This window comes from Cetorhinus maximus, chromosome 16 (genome assembly GCF_964194155.1).
Source record: "Cetorhinus maximus chromosome 16, sCetMax3.hap1.1, whole genome shotgun sequence".
Lineage (NCBI taxonomy): Eukaryota > Metazoa > Chordata > Chondrichthyes > Lamniformes > Cetorhinidae > Cetorhinus > Cetorhinus maximus.
Genome location: NC_135894.1, coordinates 25,969,845 through 25,990,599, shown reverse-complemented (window position 1 = coordinate 25,990,599; position 20,755 = coordinate 25,969,845). Strand labels below are relative to the sequence as shown.

Genomic DNA, 20,755 nt, shown 5'->3' with positions numbered 1-20,755 from the left:
TCGGTTCCTGTCTGTAACGACAGCGCCTGGTTCGGTACCTGTCTGTAATGACAGCATCTGGTTCGGTTCCTGTCTGTAACGACAGCGTCTGGTTTGGTACCTGTCTGTAACGACAGCGCCTGGTTCGGTTCCTGTCTGTAACGACAGCGCCTGGCCCGGTTCCTGTCTGTAACGACAGCGTCTGATTTGGTTCCTGTCTGTAACGACAGCGTCTGGTTCGGTTCCTGTCTGTAACGACAGCGTCTGGTTCGGTTCCTGTCTGTAACGACAGCGCCTGGTTCGGTTCCTGTCTGTAACGACAGCGCCTGGTTCGGTTCCTGTCTGTAACGACAGCGCCTGGTTCGGTTCCTGTCTGTAACGACAGCGTCTGGTTCGGTTCCTGTCTGTAACGACAGCGCCTGGTTCGGTTCCTGTCTGTAACGACAGTGCCTGGTTCGGTTCCCGTCTGTAACGACAGCGTCTGGTTCGGTTCCCGTCTGTAACGACAGTGTCTGGTTCGGTTCCCGTCTGTAATGACAGCGCCTGGTTCGGTTCCTGTCTGTAACGACAGCGTCTGGTTCGGTACCTGTCTGTAACGACAGCGTTATTTTGGTTCCTGTCTGTAACGACAGCGCCTGTTTCGGTTCCCGTCTGTAACGACAGCGCCTGGTTCGGTTCCCGTCTGTAACGACAGCGTCTGGTTCGGTTCCTGTCTGTAACGACAGCGCCTGGTTCGGTTCCTGTCTGTAACGACAGCGTCTGGTTCGGTTCCTGTCTGTAACGACAGCGTCTGGTTCGGTTCCTGTCTGTAACGACAGCGTCTGGTTCGGCTCCTGTCTGTAACGACAGCGCCTGGCCCGGTTCCCGCCTGTAGCTACAGTGTCTGGCCCGGTTCCCGCCTGTAGCTACAGCGTCTGGCCTGCAGTGTTCTCTACCCCATGTTTAAAACTGTCTGCAGTTTGACTGTCTGCTCTCGGAGCCTGTTTGTTACCATCTGGTATCGGGCAGCATGCCCACAGTCTCCTTAAAAAGCTGTTAGTAATTGGTAAGAAACACAGCCAGACTCGAGACATTGAATCAGGATCACCTGAACTGACGTTATTGTGTGGCCTGTAGTTGTTTCCCACCAACTGACCTTTCATATGATCCCTGGGTTTGTTTAGCACACTGTTCCCAGTTCAGAAAAGAAATCTGCTCGGCAGGGTCAAAAAAATGCTTAGCTGCTTTATTGATTTGAAATGCACAGTTGGTGGAGTAGTGTGTAAATGATGAAAAATGCAATTTCAGTGAAACTCTGCATCAGAACATTAGACCCGCAATCCACAGAGCTATCCCCGTCCCAGCTGGCTCACTGGGGCTTACTGCAGGGGCAAACAAAGGAGTGTCTCAGTATTCGTGATGTAGAGTGCTGGCTGCTTGGATTTAATGTCGCTCTCTGTTGTCAAAAATCTCAGTTCTTGAAAGTGAGTTGAAGTAATTAGATTCCCACTGGGGGGAGCTCCAGTGTTGGATACATGTCTGTACAACTACGTATTTTCTATTTAAAGTATTATGGTTAAAATACTTCATCGTTTCAGGAGAGAAGGGAAGTTGAAAGAAAGACTTGCATTTAAGCAGTGCCTCTTATTGACCTCAGGACAAAGCTCAAAAAAGTACTTTAGAAGCGTAGTCATGTTGTAATGTAGGAATGGCAGCAAAATCACAGAATCTCAATGGTTACAACGCAGAAGGTGCCATTTGGCCTGTCCTCTCTGTGCCAGCTCTCCGAAGGAGCAATTCAGCTAGTATCACCACCAACACCCACCCACCCTCTCTCCATAGCCCTGCACATTCTTCCTTTACAGACAATGATCTGATTCCCTCTTGACTGGCTCGATTGAACCTGCCTTCACCACACTCTCAGGAAACGCATTCCAGATCCTAACCACTCGCTGCGTGAAGGTGGTTTTCCTCACAGAGCCATTGCTTCTCTTGTCAGTCAACTTAAATCTGTGTCCTTAGGTTCTCGATCCTTCCACCAATGAGAGTAGTTTCTCCCTGTCTATTCTGTCTAGACACCTCATGATTTTAACCACCTCTATCCAATCTCCTCTCAACCTTCTATTCTCCAAGGAAAACAGTCCCAACTCCTCCAACCTATCCTCATAGCTGAAGTTCCTCATGCCTGGAACCATTCTTGTAAATCTTTCCTGCACTCCCTCCAATGCCAACACAGTAAGCTCCCACTAACTGCAGTGTTATAGTGACCAGATGTTCCATTTTAGTATTGTTGGTTAATGATTGAATATTGGCCAGGACGCTGGAGGGAGTGCCCCTGCTTTTCTGTAAAGTAGTAATATAGATACTTTTCCATCCACTCGAGAGGGCAGATTTCAAAGATCTATTTTGGTACAAAGGCCTTTTAACATTTTTTGGGCTGTTTAATTGAATTGCCTTGAGGGTGTGGAACAACAGTGATTTATTAATCTTTATGTTCTTCATTTCAGGTGGCCGAGGAGCAGATGGCTGTCCAATTATAACCTTTCCTGAATATCCAAATTTCACTGATATCCCTGAGGAGGAGTTCCAAACTGTTGTAACTTACCTGACCAGTATTCCCAGGTAAGAGTTGAGGAACATGTAGAATTAGCAGTTGGCTGGATATTGTTGGTGTGGGGTATCTCACCATGTACTTTCTTAGTTTGACTTTTATCTGTACCCTTCAGCTGCATTGTAACTAGCTGGAAGTACAAGCTTATGATGGCGCAGCATGGGGAATGCAGCATCTGCCACCTCATTGAATGATAGGACCACTTCAGGACTAGTCTACTTTCTTAACCAATCAAATTCAAAGATTAGGAAAAAGCCAGAGGATTGAGAGGGAAGTGGGGTGAATTAGAGTCAAACCTGGTACAAGAAAGGAGATGAAGAGGGGGGAAAAGAAGATTGTAATAGGAGGGAGAGAAAAGGAGAGACAGAAAAGAAGTCAGAGAAAACGTAAAAATTGAAAGTCAGACATTTCTAAAATCTCTGACAACAATTTACTACCTGCAAAAATGAGACCTTCAAATTGTGCTAAAAACAGAAAATGCTGGAAATCTTCCGGTCAAGCAGCATCTGTGGAGAGAGAAACAGAGTTAACATATCAGATTGGTGATCCTTCATCAGAACTGGAAGTGCTTAGGGATTTAATAGTTTTTAAGAAACGAAGGGAAAGGAAGGAGGGGAGGAAATTAAAAACGGGATATTCTGTGAAAGGGTGGAAGGCAGGACTGATTAAATAACAGTTGGGTAATGGTACAAAGCCAGAAGAGATGCTAACGGATGAAGTAAACAAACAATAGATCAGGCTAGAGGTAGTATAAATTTACAATTGTAGATTTACCACAGTCAACTGTCAGCCGGTGTAAAGGGGCAAAGGTTCTGATCTGAAATTGTTGAATTCATTGTAAGGGACATGAAGTGCCTCATTGAAAGATGAGGTGCTGTTCCTCAAGCTTACGTCTAGCTTCATTAGAACAATGTAAGAGGGCAAGAGGTAAGAGTGGGAGTGGAGCAGAGAATTAAAATGACTGGCGACTGAAAGTTCCGGGTCACGATAGTGGTGTTCCGCAAACTGTTTGCCAAATCTGTGTTTCAGCTCTCTGTTTGGTGGCTGTTGCTTATTATTTGCCTGTAGGACCCAACCACTGGAATTCCCTCCTTAGATCTCTCCACCATGCTCTCTTACTTTAAATTGTTCCTTAAAGCCTAACTGTTGGACCAAGCTTTTGATCAACTGTCTGGTTATCTTCCTGGAATTTAGTTTGACAATGTTCCTGTGAAGTGCTATTGGGCTATTTCCTATGTCAGAGGCACTATATAAATTCAGGTTGTTGTTGAGAATCATCTGTTGGGGAGCGGGTTGTGGTCCATACAGCATATATGCATTTTGCCCTGTTTCTGAATCTCTCCTCACGACTACTCTTTTTAAAATCGACACTGTAATGTGCACAGTAATGCTGGCTCCTGAAAGCAGTGCTGATTTTGAAGATGTTCTTCGAGAGTGGTATTTACTGATTGACACCTGACAGGGAGAGCTTTACATTTCGCGCATAATCCACCACTTTCAGATTCTTCTAAAAATCTCTGGAGTCAGCATTCCTAGTTTTTGCCCCTCACCTGTTGCTCTCCCACCCTTCAGTTAGTTTGGGGTGATTACTTTCCAGTTCCCTATGCTGAGGTAGAGTCTACACCATAAACTCGATGCTTGTACTGGCACTGACTGAACTGTGACTGTCATTTGTATTGCTATACTGACTTGCCACCTCCTAACCAAGATCATTTCTTACTGATGGATGAGGAACAGACAGAGCAGACATTTCACGTCCCTATTTATAATCAAAGTGTCCAATGAGTTTCTGTGGTAGACCCAATGACAAAAATGGCTTCATTTTTTCCCCTCATTTGGAATTAGTGATTATTTTTACAACTGTGTTCCTTGAGATTTCTGGCTTGTGACCTGGATACACCACCTGTGCAGAGCTCCCAGATCAATCCCCATTCCCCCACACTGCAGAGCTCCCTGATTACTGCCCATTCCCCACACACTGCAGAGCTCCCAGATCAATCCCCATTCCCCCACACTGCAGAGCTCCCTGATTACTGCCCATTCCCCACACGCTGCAGAGCTCCCTGATTACTGCCCATTCCCACACACTGCAGAGCTCCCTGATCACTGTCCATTCCTCACGCACTGCAGAGCTCCCGTATCATTACACCATTGTCCACACATTGCAGAACTCTCTCACCACTACCTAATGATTGATCCAGGCAACTGAATTTCAGTATTACCCCCCGCCTCTGTCTTTTAGATTATTCTTCTTCCTGTTTAAACTTGTGTGTCTCTGACCCCAAGCCACGCAATCTGGATACAATCTAGGATCTCTTTCTGTAAAACCTCTGTTGAGTGTGCCTCAATAAGCTGCTCTGTGACAGTAGGCATAGTCAATATCTGTAATTCAGCTATATCATTCCCTAGATTAATTTGAACTCCTGCAATGGGAAATTTCTCTATTACCCTAACAAATACCTCTCCTGTTTACAAATCAGTTTTTAACTTTATGCAATGAAATGGGTTTGATTCCCCCATTGATCCTATTAATTCTATCTTCTTCAATAGCCCTTCTGGAGAACAGATGGCACTATCCTATAACATTAAGGACTGGCCTGGCCCCTGTGTCCCTTAAAATTTTGACATCCTTTCTAGCTCTTCCCTGTAAACATGGATATACTTTCCCTTCACATATAAAATCTTTAATCAGATCTGTAACCTGCCCCTTCAGAGCTCCCTTGGGTAATTTGCGAGCACATTCCCACTTCTCCAGCTACCACTGTTCCTTCCTTCTCCACCTATACAAAAACTATTGGTTTGTTGTGCACCTGGATCTCAAGAGCCCATGGTACTCTTACTTACAGATCTTTTCCGAGTTCCTATCACTGCCACCAGCCTCCCGTTTAGCCTCCAACAGCTTGATCTCATGTGCCCAGCCTTATTTCAGTGCTAACATATCAGTTTCCTCCCTTCAACTCTACTTCCCACCTTTCCATCTTTAATAGATCCTTCAGCTTGATCCTTATTGCTAACATTTTTACCATCGCTAGGTTTTCTATATCTCAAATTTCTTTCCCGATTTCCATTTGAGCCTTTTCCTACACTCGACTGTTTATGTGAAATTTCATACATATTAGCTAAAACAGCAGCTTCCCTGATTTTTTTGCTTTGTTTTTCATCTAAATGTGTCTTAATGTTTACTGGAATGCTGTTTCTGAATTCTTCCATAATCATAACCTCTCTTACATTTTCAGAAGTCTTGTCTAATTTTAATGCCCTGAACCATTGATCCCAGATAATTTATTTTTCTCTTGCAAACTCTACAGAAGTCTTATTAGGTCTCTTTCTTATAGTCCTAAACTTCAACTGATAAACTTCAGGGACAAGCTTATAAGCATTTACCATGGCCTTCTTTACTATCTTGTAAGCTGAAGATGAGCTTGCATACGCATTCATTGATGTACCTGATAAAACACTGTAACATTATAGTCCAAGCATCTCTTGGCCAATTCAATTTCATAGCTATCTTTTCAAATGAGGTGAAATATCTTTCAACTCCATCCTCTGTAAATTTAGGCACTAAACGAAGATTCTTAGTTAAATCAAATTCCTCAAAGGAATCCAAGTCACTATCTGAATCACCGTCTCACCTTTCTTCCTTTTTTCCAAGTTTCATTTTAGACAATTCATGTTGCCTGGCTTCCTTCTCTCTCTGAATTTCTCTATCTCTTTCCTTCTCCCTTTCCTCAATTGTTAATTTCTCCCTCTTAAGTTGAAGTTCAGCTTTCACATTTCTATTTCTTGCATTTGCTTTTTTTCCTTTTTCTTTCCCCTCTTTTTCCCATTGAAGCCTTTTTATTTCTATTTCTTTTAGACCATCCCTTTCTTTTCCAAGTTTTTTTTCATTTCCCTTTCTTTTTCTTCTTCCGATTCAAGCTATTGCCTTTCTCTATCTCTCTCTACATCAAACTACGTCATTTGCAACTGAAGCCTTACTACCTCTAACTACCTCTACCACTAGTTTCAGGTGTCCCTTCGCCTAACTTTAAATGCTCATAATTCTAAAAGACAGCTTCATTTTTAATGACCCATCTTACACTATCTCCTATACTTATCTATATTCTTATCCATATACTTACTCTATTACTTTACCAGATCCATGCATTAACATAATATGTATACAAATCCTTAAATCCTTTGTATCGACAGAAATCTTTCAAGTTCAGTGTTTGGGTTTTAAAACGTCCAATGTTCCCTTTAAGCTTCAAACTCATGATAATGCATCTGCAGACAGATTTTCTCTACCAGTGACATGTATAATCAGTAGATTAAATGGTCGCAGTAATAGACTCCACCTGAATAGCCTTGCACGTTTGTCATGAAATTTGTCCAGAAACTTTAAAGGATTGTGGTCTGTAAAAACAATTGTTTCTGATGAGTTGTTTGCAACATAAATTTCAAAATGCTGCAATGCTAACACCAAACTCAATGTTTTCTTGTCAATAGTTGAATATCTTCTCTGTTGTACATTCAGCTTCCATGAAAAATACCCTATCAGTTTTTCAATTCAAGTGTCATCATCTTGTAACAATATGGCCCCAATGCCTGTATTGCTTGCGTCTATGGCCAACTTGAATTGCTTGGCATAATTGGGTACTACCAAAACTGGTGTCATAGTCAATACAGTTTTCAAACTGTCAAATGACTTCTGACACTCCTGTGCTCATTGAAACTCCTTGTTCTTTTTTAATAGTTCAGTCAGTGGAGCAACCACACTGCTAAAATTTGGTACAAATTTCTGGTAATACCCACTCATGCCCAGAAATCTCAAAACTACTTGTTTTGTTGTAGGCACTGGGAAATCCATGATAGACTTGACTTTCACATCTCTCGGAGCCACCTTACCATGCCCAATGGTATGGCCTAGATACATAACTTTTGCTTTTGCAAATTCACTTTGAGCCAAGTTCATCACCAAATTAGTTCCTTTTAATCGATTAAGTAATTCTTCCAGATGTTGTAAATGCTCATCCTGTGTCTGACTGAAAACTATTAAGTCATCAATATAAACACCACAATTGCTTAGACCTGCAATTAGTTTGTTCGCCAGCCTTTGAAATGTCGCATGTGTATTCTTCATGCCAAATGGCATGACTTTAAACTGATATAATCCATTTGGTGTCACAAAAGCCAACATCTTCTTTGCTATCTCCGATAATGGTACTGACCAATATCCCTTTAGCAAGTCAATCCTTGTGATAAATTACGATTGTCCCACTTTCTCAATATAATCCTCCAACCGTGGTATAGGATATGAATCCACTTTTGTCACCACATTCACCTTTCGATAGTCCACACACAGTTTTTGTGTTCCATCCGGTTTCGGTACCAGTACAACAGGCAAGCTCCAGTTATTGCGACGAGACTCAATGATATCATTTATTCCTGTTCTTGTGATAACTTTACCAGATTTAATCTATAAGGATGTTGCCTTAGCGAAGGTGAAACTTCTAAAGCCACATCATGTAAGGCTAAATCTGTCCTCTCCAACTTATTTCCACAAATAGATTTGTGTGACTGCAATAGCTTTTTCAAATCACTTTGACACTTGTCTGGAAGGTAACTCAATATTACATTTAAATTTTCACGTACCCCCGCATTATCCAATTTGATGAGAGGAAAATCAATTTCAGAATCCTGTATTTCTACCTCTTTCTTATTATCTACCACCACTAGCACCTCCTTTTGGTGCTCTTCCCTGTCAAAGTACTTTTTCAGCATATTTATTTGACACACCCTCTGCTTCTTTCTTCTATTTGCAGCATTAATTAACTAATTTGCTTCACTCAATTTCTTTTCAATAGTGGTGACAGTCCCACTAAACCTTGTCTTTAATGACTCACCCAATACTGGTAATGGAACTCGCACTTTGTCTCTAGCAACAAAATTCCGAGCTGTAGCCTCCCTATCTGCTTTCACTTTCATCACTTGCTGTGATATCTTTAAATGTTCCCTAGCCAACTCACATGCTTTGTCCAATCTCTCTCTGAAGTTTGATCCAGGAGAGTAGTTTCTGAATTTTGACCCACCAATTTCTCACGAATCAATTTCAATGGCCCCCTTACCTCATGACCATAAACAAGTTGAAAAGGGCTAAAACCAGTCAATGCATTAGGAGCGTCTCTAATAGCAAGTAACAAGAAGGTAATCCCCCCATCCCAATCCTGTGGATAATCCTGACAGTACGCTCTCATCATAGTTTTTAAAGTTTGACGTCATCTTTCCAAAGCCCCTTGTGACTCTGGATGATAAGCTGATGACTTAAACTGTTTTATCCCCAAACTGTTCATTACTTCATTAAACAGCTATGATATGAAATTTGACCCCTGATCTGATTGTATTTCTTTAGGTACACCATATATTGTAAAACATTTAGTTAACTCTTCCACAATCTTCTTGGTGTATTATTTCTTAAAAGTGTTGCTTCAGGAAATCTGGTAGACACATCCATTATTGCCAGTAAGTATTTAGTTCCACTTTTCGTCTTAGGGAGGGGTCCTACATAATCAATCATGACTCTCGTAAAATGTTCTTCAAATGCTGGAATTGGAATTAAAGGTGCCGGCTTAATCACTGCTTGTGGTTTCCCTATCACCTGACGTGTGAGATGTTCTGCAGAATTTTACTACATCCCTATACAATCCAGGCTATTAAAAATATTTCTATATTTTTGCCTGTGTTTTCCTAATTCCTAAATGTCCCCCCATTGGAATTTCATGAGCTATCCTCATAATCTCATTTCTATAGCTAACTGGGATAACAGTCTGATGCACCTCCCTCCAATTTTCATTTGTTGAGACATGATCTGGCCTCCACTTTCTCATTAAAATATCACCCTTAAGGTAATAACATTCTGGAATACATTTTGCCTCTGTTTCTTTATCCTTCTCTCTTGCTTGTAATTCCAGTTCCAGTTTCCTTTCTTTCTCCTGCCTTTCTGTATGCTGCCTTTGAAATGCCCTTTTCCTGCTGCCTCTAGCTCAAGTTTTTTTCATTTCCTTTGTTCAAGTTAAAACTTCTTCATTTCTAACTGAAGTCTCATTACCTCCAGCTGTGACTCACTAGTGTCAGGTATCACTTCCCACTTTAAATGCTGTGCTATACCTTCAATTATATCTGCTTTCCTAGCCCCTGCAGGTAACCCCAATTGTAATTTATCCACCAACTCTGTTAACTTATCCTTGGATACTTTCTGTAACCCAATCAGAGTTATATCTTCTACTTCCAAATAAAAAGATTTAGCCAAAGATATAGCCATTTTTGCAGTCTCACCACTTGAAAAATACCTCACACCTGCTCCTGAATTCAAACTCTTTTGAGTTATCAACAGTCACAGATTGCAACTCTTTCGAGTACAATCACAGTTCTTGGTTTCCAGGAGTGGGACATGAACCCACAACCCTCTGGTTCAAAGGCGAGGGTGCTATGAACTGAGCCACAGCTGACACCTCCTGCTCCTGAATTCAAAGTGCTCCTCATACTTGTAACCTTAAGATTCACCAATTCCAAACCAATCAAGGAATCACAAATATATCCCGCAAAGACTCTTCAATTATTATGGCACAGCTGATGGTAAACGCTGAGTTGTTCAAATCCCAGAGGGATTTGAAACAACTGTCATAACCAGTTTTTGCAATTTGTATGTTTTGAGATGCAGGCTTTGAATTGAGTAGTAATAAGACCATTGAGTCTCAAGAGATTTTTATAAAACTAAATTAAACATGTATTAATTAAAAGCTTGTTAACACAATCGTATGTCTACAAATTGCTACTGGAATAGCTTCTAAAAATCCCCTAATTAACCTGACTCCTAGTTACACCTCGGTTAAGGCAACAATATAAAACACAGATTTAAACAGATCCCTGGCAAAGCACACTCTGGACAGCTGCATTCAAAATGAGTTTCTTTCAGCTCTGTGTCCTTGCAGACAGCGGCTTGAGGCTTACAGGCTGGATGCTTTAGATCTTAGAATCCCTCTTCTTTTACCAATAGCCTTCTCTTCCTTTATCCATATTTTCTTCTTTGAGCGCAAATTCTCATTGTATCACTAGGTTTTTGAACTTTACCTCTTCTAACAATAAAACCCTTTCATAGCACTAATTTTATTAGTAAGCTTTGGAAAAAATAAATACATTATTTGACTTCTGGCTAGGTGTAATATTTCACCCATTCCTTTGAATGGTTTATTTAAAAATGCAAATTGCCCTCTTTACACTTCACCTTCTAACTTTCCTATGTTTACCTAATTAACATTTCAAACCTACTTCTCTTCTATACATCAAAGCCTTTAGACCAGCTAGCTTTAATCCAATTAAGACACACAGACACAGACACCACTTGAACTCTATTTTAAAGTAATTTGCAATAACATTGTAGACATTATTATATCGCCTTGACAGCAGCAAGAAGTCCAATAACACTTTTGGGATTTTAAAAATTAAAAGTAAAAGTTTTATTAACAAGACGAAAGGAAAACTTAGACACACACAATTACAGATACAATTAGTGTTACAAAACATTCTCCCAAAAGACTCCCTACCTGTTCAAACCCACAAGTAAACACCTTCCAGGCCAGTCCCTTATAGATGGTTACCTATAAAAATCCAGTAATATTACCGAAGGCAAACTGCTCTCCACAGTAACTCTAAAATACCTTTTCCCCCCTTTCATCTCAGGTTACATTGTTCTCACACTTCTTTGAAACTCAAATCCTTCCAAATATTAAATTTTTCTTGTTTCTATTTTGTCTCTGCTTTCGGGTCAATAAAATGTAATATACTCTCTTCTGTTTACCTATAACTCTTGTAATATGTAAAAGTGTTTCTTGTTAATTCTGACTTCCTTTGATATTCAAACAAACTTTCACCTTACCTACAAAATGCAATTGTTACACCCATCCTATTTACTTGTACCTTAACCCCATCATAATATCTCAGTACAAATCACATCTAAAGCCTTTATCGATTCATGTCTTAACCTCCCAGACCTGCCTCTATTAACCTTTATGGAGCTTAATTAAATCATTTATGCATGCGGAGACACGCACAGACACACAGATACAGATGCAGACGCAGAGACACAGACGCATTCTGACACAGCCTTCTTCACAGAATAACACACTATGCCCCAAAAATAGTAAAAATAAACATACATTCTCACACTGCCAATTCCCCACCCATGCAAAGCACGCTGACCACTGCGCATTCCCCACACAATGCAGACCTCACTGATCACTATACTCCATTCCCCACACACTGCAGAGCTCCCTGATCACTGCCCATTCCCCACACACTGCAGAGCTCCCTGATCACAACCCATTCCCCACACACTGCAGAGCTCCGTGATCACTATAGCCCACTCCCCAAACACTGCAGGGCTCCCTGATCACTGCCTACTCCTGACACACTGCAGAGCTCCCTGATCACTGCCCATTCCCACACACTGCAGAGCTCCCTGATCACTGCCCATTCACCACACACTGCAGAGCTCCCTGATTACTGCCCATTCCCCACACACTGCAGAGCTCCCTGATTGCTGCCCATTCCCCACACACTGCAGAGCTCCCTGATTACTGCCCATTCCCCACACACTGCAGAGCTCCCTGATCACTGCCCATTCTCCTCACACTACAGAGCTCCCTGATCACTGCCCATTCCCCACACACTGCAGAGCTCCCTGATCACTGCCCATTCCCCACACACTGCAGTACTCCCTAACCACTGCCCACTCCCCACACACTGCAGAGCTCACTGATCACCGCTCATTCCCACACACTGCAGAGCTCCCTGATTACTGCCCACTCCCCACACACTGCAGTGCTGCCTAATCACTGCCCATTCCCCACACGCAGCAAAATCACAGAATCTCACAGTGCTGAAGAGGCCCTTCAGTCCGTCGAGTCAGCACCGACATGTGAGAAACACCTGACCTACCGACATAATCCCATTTACCAGCACTTGGCCCATAGCCTTGAATGTTATGACGTGCCAAGTGCTCATCCAGGTACTTTTTAAAGGATAAAAGCTGGAAGTCTGAAACAAAAAGGGAAATAGCTGGAAAAACTCAGCAGGCCTGACAGCATCTGCGGAGAGGAATACAGTTAACGTTTCGAGTCTGTATGACTCTTCACCAGAGGATATGAGGCAGCCCGCCTCCACCACCCTCCCAGGGAGCGCATACCAGATTGTCACCACCCTCCTGGGTAAAAAAGTTTTTCCTCACATCCCCCCCACACCTCCTGCCCGTCACCTTGAACCTGTGACCCCTCGTGACTGACCCTTCAACTAAGGGTAACAGCTGCTCCCTATCCACCCTGTCCATGCCCCTCATAATCTTGTACACCTCGATCAGGTCACCCCTCAGTCTTCTCTGCTCCAACTAAAACAACCCAAGTCTATCCAACCTCTCTTCATAACTTAAATGTTTCATCCCAGGCAACATCCTGGTGAATCTCCTCTGCACCCACTCCAGCGCAATCACATCCTTCCTATAATGTGGTGACCAGAACTGCACACACTACTCCAGCTGTGGCCTCACCAAGGTTCTATACAACTCCAACATGATCCCCCTACTTTTGTAATCTATGCCTCGATTGATAAAGGCAAGTGTCCCATATGCCTTTTTCACCACCCACCAACATGCCCCTCTGCCTTCAGAGATCTATGGACACACATGCCAAGGTCCCTTTGTTCCTCAGAACTTATGAGTATCATGCCATTCATTGAATACTTCCTTGTCAAACTACTCCTTCCAAAGTGTATCACCTTGCACTTTTCACGTTTAAATTCCATCTGTCACTTATCTGCCCATTTGACCATCTTGTCTATATCTTCCTGTAGCCCAAGACACTCAACCTCACTGTTAACCACCCAGCCAATCTTTACGTCATCCGCAAACTTACTAATCCTCCCCCCACATAGTCATCTATGTCGTTTATATAAATGACGAATAATAGGGGACCCAGCACAGATCCCAGTGGTACACCACTGGACGCTGGCTTCCAGTCACTAGAGCAGCCTTCTGCCATCACCCTCTGTCTCCTACAACTAAGCCAATTTTGAATCCACCTTATCAAATTACCCTGTATCCCATGTGCGCTTGCCTTCTTTATAAGTCTCCCATATGGGACCTTGTCAAAGGCTTTGCTGAAATCCATATAAACTATATCAACTGCACTATCCTCACCTACACACCTGGTTACCTCCCAGAGCTCCCTGATCACTGCCCATTCCCTACACACAGCAGAGCTCCCTGATCACTGCACGCTGCCCACACACTGCTGAGCTCCCTGATCACTGCCCATTCTCCATACACAGCAGAGCTCCCTGATCACTGCCCATTCCTCACACACTGCAGAGCTCCCTGATTACTGCCCATTCTCCACACACTGCAGAGCTCCCTGAGATCTATACCTCACTGCCCACACACTGCAGAGCTCCCTGATCATTGCCCATTCCCCACACACTGCAGAGCTCCCTGATCACGATACCCCACTCCCCACACACTGCAGAGCTCCCTGATCACTATACCCCACTCCCCACACACTGCAGAGTTCCCTGATCACTGCCCATTCCCCCCGCACTGCAGAGCTCCCTGATCACTCCCCATTCCTATCACACTGCAGAGCCCCCTGGACATTACCCACGCTAGAGAACTGTGCTGTGGTTTATGGACTATTTGAAAGAGGGAGGAATGAAACTGGTATTTCTTTGTATTACAGAGTATATTCCTGAATATAATTATATACCCGCACAGTCATTGAAGCTACTCACAGTGGTTTAATGGTGTGGTGTGTTCTATGTTCTGTGAGATGATAGGATCACACAGGCATCTCTCCTGCATTCTACTTCCGGCGATCACCCATGCATGTCTGATCTCTACTACTAAGCCATACATAACAGAGTGAAGTCATGGGTTTCAGTTCACAAGAAACATCTACTTATGAAAAATGGGAACAAAATTTTAGATTTAAACCAGAGCTTTGGGAGCAAGAGTGCTCTGGTGCATTCTTCATAGCAAAGCCTCGACCAATCAGAGTCAACATGCCAACCAATCAGCACCCTATTCTCCTGCAGTATAAATTGATGTTCCCTTTGAAATTTGGTATTCTTGCATTTGTCCCGATGAGTGCAAAATGAAAAGTTTTGGTAACATGTCTCTTTATTCAGCTATATGCAAGTCCTGTACCACCAAATGACTGAAAGTGTAAATGCGAGAACTGTTTTGGACGAAAGCCCAATTGCATTAGAGAGGAGTACTTTGCATGATTGCTAAATTTTACATAACAAGTTGTATGGCTGTGTTCTTAGTGATATGGAAGTTGATGGACTCCTGAAATCCAGGTGGATCTTCATGTGGATGTGAATATATGGACCTGCACATTAGAACCACATTCAGATTCTAGATCCAGTACCATTGTTGTTCCCTTTACTGTCAGTTTATCTAGTGTAGCTGCCCTGATGAGTGCCAAACGAAAAGCTTTGACACCATGTCTCTTTTTTTCAGAAATATTCAAATTCTGTATTACCAAACAACCATTTGTAAACTCAATTTACTTCTTGTTTCTCTGTGCCTGTACCTTTATTCTCCCTTGTTCACAGGCAGAAAGGAGCTACTGACTTCCCCAAACAGTGAGTGTGAGGTGTTTCATTAATTGCTGAGACTATCATGTGAAGTTGTGAAGTTATTTATTTTAACAATTAGCATTGCTGCACCAACAATGCTGACAGAAACGTTGCATGAGTATGACAAGTGTTTATGCGTGGTCTTCACCTTCAAAAATCACCGATCAATAGAATGGTAACCTTTCGCTAAGGTGCATTTTTTCAGAAAAAGTGTTCTGATCGCGTTTCAGTTCATTGTTGGATCTTTTGACATACCTTTTGAAGGGCTTTGTGTTTTAGAATTTAGGGATGTCGAATATGTCTAGAAATTTCTTGGGAAAGCAGGCCTAGTAGCGTAAAGGATTGCAGTGGTCATTCTCAAGGCTAAAAGCAAGTAATGGCAATGTTTGTATCAGCAATTTGAAATTTTCTGTGGACGCCTGGTACAACTTTCAAGGGGGTACAGGAACAGAGACACCCGGTGTGGCGGGTGGGATGGGGGGAGTGGTGTTGGTAGTCGGGGTGGGGGTGCTGGTTATGCACAAATGTGGCAGGACAAATTAATGAGGCTCTTAACAACATACAGGGTCCTTGGCTTTATAAATAGAGGCATAGAAGATAAAGGCAGGGGCGTTATGCTAAACCTTTGTCAGATCATCTCACCTCAGAACCATTTTCGGAGGAATGTCAAGGCCCTGCAGGGGATGGAGAGGAGATTTAGCTAAATGGCACTAGAGATCGGGGACTTCAGTTACATAGCGCTAAACCACTAAGAATCTGGGATTGTTGATCTTGGAGCAGAGAAGGTTAAAGGGAGATTTAATAGAGATGGTCAAAATAATGTGATGGTTTAGATTCCACTGTATAACATTAACACATGCTCAACTGCAGGCAGCCATTATTGAACAACTGCATTTACACCCCACCAACAGAGAAAGTAACAGAGTGGGCATTACGACAAAATGCGTGGCTATGACTATATATTACACTCCCTCACATTTAATAAACACAAATTATACATTAAAATGTGAATGGTACATATGCATAATTTCCCAAAATGCAATCTGATTAAACTAACATCAACAATACCTGAGCAGTGAGTATTATGCAGTGTGTTGTTCAGATATGTGATGCACCGCCTGAAAGGGTCATTTGAAGCTGATTGTCATTTTTAAAAGGGATTTGAAGAAAGACTAGAAGGCAAAATCATTTGCAGGGCTATGGGAAAAGAGCAGGGGAATGAGCCTAATTTGATATCTCTGTCAAAGAGCTTGTTCAAAAAAGATTGTAAGGATAAGCCCAGCAATTACAGACCAGTCAGTTTAACTTCAGTGGTGGGCAGGATTCTAGAAACAATTATTCGGGATAGCATTAGTAGTTGCATGGCAAAATATGGGTTGATAAGGAAGAGTCAGCATGGGTTTCTAAAGGGGAAATCGTGTTTAACTAACTTGCTGGAGTTTTTTGAAGAGGTAACAGAAAAGGTCGTTGAGGGTAATGCTGTTGATGTGATGTACATGGACTTTCAAAAGGTATTTGATACAGTGCCACACAACAGACTTGTGAGAAAAGTTATTGATCATGGAATAAATGGGACAGTAGCAACGTAGATACAAAATTGGCTGAAAAATAGGAAGCAGATAGTAATGGTCAATGGATATTTTTCGGGCTAGAGGAAGGTTTCTAGTGGAGTTCCCCAGGGGTTGGTATTGGGACCCTTGCTTTTCCTGATATATATTAATGATCTAAATCTTGGTGTGCAGAGAACAATTTCAAAGTTGGTGGATGATACAAAGCTTGGGAGTTTTGTAAACTGTGAGGAGGACAGTGTAGAACTTCAAAAGGACATAGACAAGTTGGTGGAGTGGGCAGATAGATGGCAGATGATGTTGAACGTGGAGAAGTGTGAGGAGATGTATTTTGGTCGGAAGAACATTGGCAGACAATATAAACTAAGGGGTGAAATTTTGAAGGGGGTGCAGGAGGAGAAAGTCTTGGGTGTATGTGTGCATAGATCATTGAAGGTGGCAGGACAGGTGGAGAGAAGTCAATAAAGCATATAGTATCCTGGGATTTATTAATAGGGGCATAGAGTACAAGAGCAAGAAGGTTAATGCTGAATGTATATAAGACACTTGTTAGACCTCAGCTGGAGTCTTGTGTACAGTTCTGGGCACCACAGTATAGGAAGGATGTGAACACATTGGAGAGAGTGCAGAAGAGGTTTACAAGAATGGTCCCAGGGATGTGAAACTTCGGCTATGAGGATAGATTGGAGAGGTTGGGACTGTTCTCCTTGGAGAGAAGAAGACTAAGAGGAGATTTGATAGAGCTATTCAAAATCATGGGGGGGTCGCTGGACAGTGTAGATAGGAAGAAGCCGTTCCTGCTCGTCTCTGCTCGGGAGCGAGAGGACACAGATTTAAAGTGATTTGCAAAAGAAGCAAATGTGACGTGAGAAAAAACTTTTTCACACGACGAGTAGTTTGGGTCTGGAATGCACTGCCTGGAAGTGTGGTGGAGGCAGGTTCAATCGCCACATTCAAGAGTGCATTAGATGATTGTTTGGATAGAGACAATCTGCAGGGGTACAGCGAAAATGCAGGGCAAGGGTACTAGGTCATAATACTAATTTGGTGAGCCACTGCAGACATGATGGGCCGAATGGCTGCCTCCTGTGCTGTTAAAATTCTGTGATTCTAACACAGGTATAATGGGCTGAAAATGGCCTCCTTCTGTGCTGTATCACTCTGTGACTCTGATTTCCTTGCCCTGTAATTAAAACATTTTTTGCAGCTTTAATTTGGAAATGTAAAGCGGGAAGAAGGCATTCCTGCTCAGCTCTTCAAACAACACCCATATAAAATGGCAAATCTAAAGACAGAGTAAGAGGAGTTTTTCTAATGAACAAATTCTGCGGCGGGTGGGCTCCAGCCCATATCTGTTAATTTGTTCTGCAATCATTGAATGTAGAGGCAGAATTTTGCAACAAAATAACCCAAAGGAGAAATCATATGAAGCCTGCAGTGTTGTAGTATCAGCAATAGAAGTACTTGCTGGTTATTTGCTGGTTCATCTTTACATCCCAATTGTGATTGGCTTGAAGCCAGCTGCTGGCATTGTACAATTGGCTCTGACTTACAAGGACTGGGGTTTGCGGGCTCCTTCGCTCGGTGGTGTGTGTGACACGCATGGTTGAATGAAGCAGGAAAGTGAAGCTGTGTCTGACAGATCACTGCCCTACAGCTTGTGCTGCCTCTGTCTACAGTTAATCTAATCGGAACAGTGAATGTCTCCCTGCCTCTCCGCTTGGGAAATTCAACAATTTCATTTTCTAAAGGATTCAGCAGACCTGATGTGAGGAATTACTTGTGTCTCTCTAAAGACAGTAATTTACAGCTTCTCTTCAACTTCTTCAAACATGCAACTTGATCAGCAGCCATGACTTGTGATGTTTGACAGCTGGTGGTGTAAAACAGAGTACGCTCTTGGCTTGTCTTGTGACTTTGGTCATGGACGAATTTGACAACAATTTGTTCCTCACTAATGATTGGAGTGGTGGCTTTGATTCCAGCGATCACTATCGGGAGAATTAAAGTCTGCAGAGGAAGCATGCATCCAGGTGGACTGCTCATGGGAAGGGCTTGTGTTTTGTAAAGTTATGTAAGAGAAACTGCAGCTTTCTTTTATTTTCAATTTAATTCCTGAACTATTTTCCTTCTTCAGTCTTCAAGATGGTGACATTGGATTCATTCTGCTCGTAGACAGGAGACAAGACAAATGGTCCTCCGTCAAAGCATCTCTGCTGCGAATCACGGTGAGTCACATTGCAGCCCAGATTTCAGCAGCCGCCTCCTGATGAACAATGTGGTACCTTTAAGACAGCTGCTGAATAACAAACATGTAAATTAAAGCACAGTCATCTTTGACACACCAGCTCAGCGTGGGATGGAGATCAGTGTGCTTTGGCGCCCTTCGTCAGGGCTCAGACAGCCCATGGTACACATTGAGCTGACTTCAAGGGTCAAATAGCCAGTGATGCTGAGGCAGTACAGGATAAATTCACTACTCTTTCGCTCCCTCAAAGGAAGCCTGCCTCAGAGATTGGAAACACCAAGACACAAATGCTCCCTGCTGGGAGGGCAGAATCATTGATTTGATCCTATATTTGTGAAACAGTGACTATGATCTAATCCTTTTGAGTGTTTGTGTATGCCAATAAGTGCTCCTTTCGTAAAAAGGTTTCCTGATTTTATACAAATGATGTGCAGTCATTATCAGTAACACAAAGTGTGCTCTCTCACTCGTTTTAGGCTGTGTGTTGCATTCACTGACTAAATCTAGATCTTAGTGATGTTTGAAATATTAAATGTCAGGGCTGAGATGTGGAAACATTTCCTGAGTTTCACAGCTGGAATGCACCAAGGAATTTGTGGAATATTGTTGTGATATTGGAAATGTGAAAATACAATTCCTATACAATTTGTTTTATATTTTGTGGGAGCAAAGTATTGAACACGAAGGATTCCCACCTTGGGAGATGTCAAGGCTTTTATTTATTGCTTCTGAATGTTATTGTGCAGTATAGGAATATCAGGATAACTTATTATTGATTTCTAGTTCCAACTATCAAAACATAAAAGCCACTGTTTAATTTTTTTTGCTATTCCAGTGGTCTGCTAATGTTAAAATCAGCACGGGCACCACTCAATTTTTTAAAAATTATTTTTTCATGTGATGTAGGCATCACTGGCAAGACCAGCATTTGTTGCCCATCTCTAATTGCCCTTGAACTGAGTGCCTTGCTCGGCCATTTCAGAGGGCAGTTAAGAGTCAACCACATTACTGTGGGGTTGGAGTCACACCTACATGATTCGATAAGGATGGCAGATTTCCTTTCCTCAAGGACATTAGTGAACCAGATGGGTTTTTATGACAATTGATGATCGTTACTCTCACGATTACTGAGACTAGCTTTAAATTCCAGATTTATTAATTGAATTTAAATTCCACCAGCTGCCATGCTGGGATTTGAACCCATGTCCCCAGAGAATTAGCCTGGGCCTCTGGATTGCTAGTCCAGTGACATTACCCCCTAGTCTCCCTTCTGACTTCAAATTCGTTCAGGACCTTGATCTGCTGTGTCCCAGCCCAATGCTATAATTTCCAGGATGGTCAAATCTCTGCTTGCATATCAACATAGGAACAGAGGCAGGCCATTCAGCCCCTCATGCTTGTTATGCTGTTCAACAAGATCATCATTGATTTTTGCCTTGGTTCTACTTACATGCTGTACCTCCTTATCCCTTACTTAACAAAAACCTTTCAATATCAAGTCTTGAAATTTTCCATTGATGTTCAGCGCCCATATCCTGTTTGGGTGGTGGGGGGTTGGTGAAGGCGAGGGAGGCTGGGGGTGTTCCAGTTTCCCATGACCTTTTGGGTGATCTGCCTCATCTCACTCCTAAGTGGCCTAACATAACAGGGTTGGGTCTGAGGCAGGAGTTTTCCAAGTCAACAGTCCCCACACATTGGAGATGT

At 42.5% G+C, this 20,755-nt stretch overlaps 1 protein-coding gene across 4 annotated transcripts in view; it reads left to right on the top strand.

Moving 5' to 3' along the window:
- The window catches only part of mcf2la (mcf.2 cell line derived transforming sequence-like a), a 264,376-nt gene that overhangs the window by 154,109 nt on the left and 89,512 nt on the right, over nt 1–20,755 (top strand). For all 4 annotated transcript variants that reach the window (XM_078559533.1, XM_078559530.1, XM_078559534.1 and 1 more), the window contains exons 3-4: nt 2,466–2,580; nt 18,941–19,031. In XM_078559533.1, coding sequence (XP_078415659.1) covers nt 2,466–2,580; nt 18,941–19,031 — 206 coding nt within the window. The remainder of the gene's footprint in view (nt 1–2,465; nt 2,581–18,940; nt 19,032–20,755) is intronic.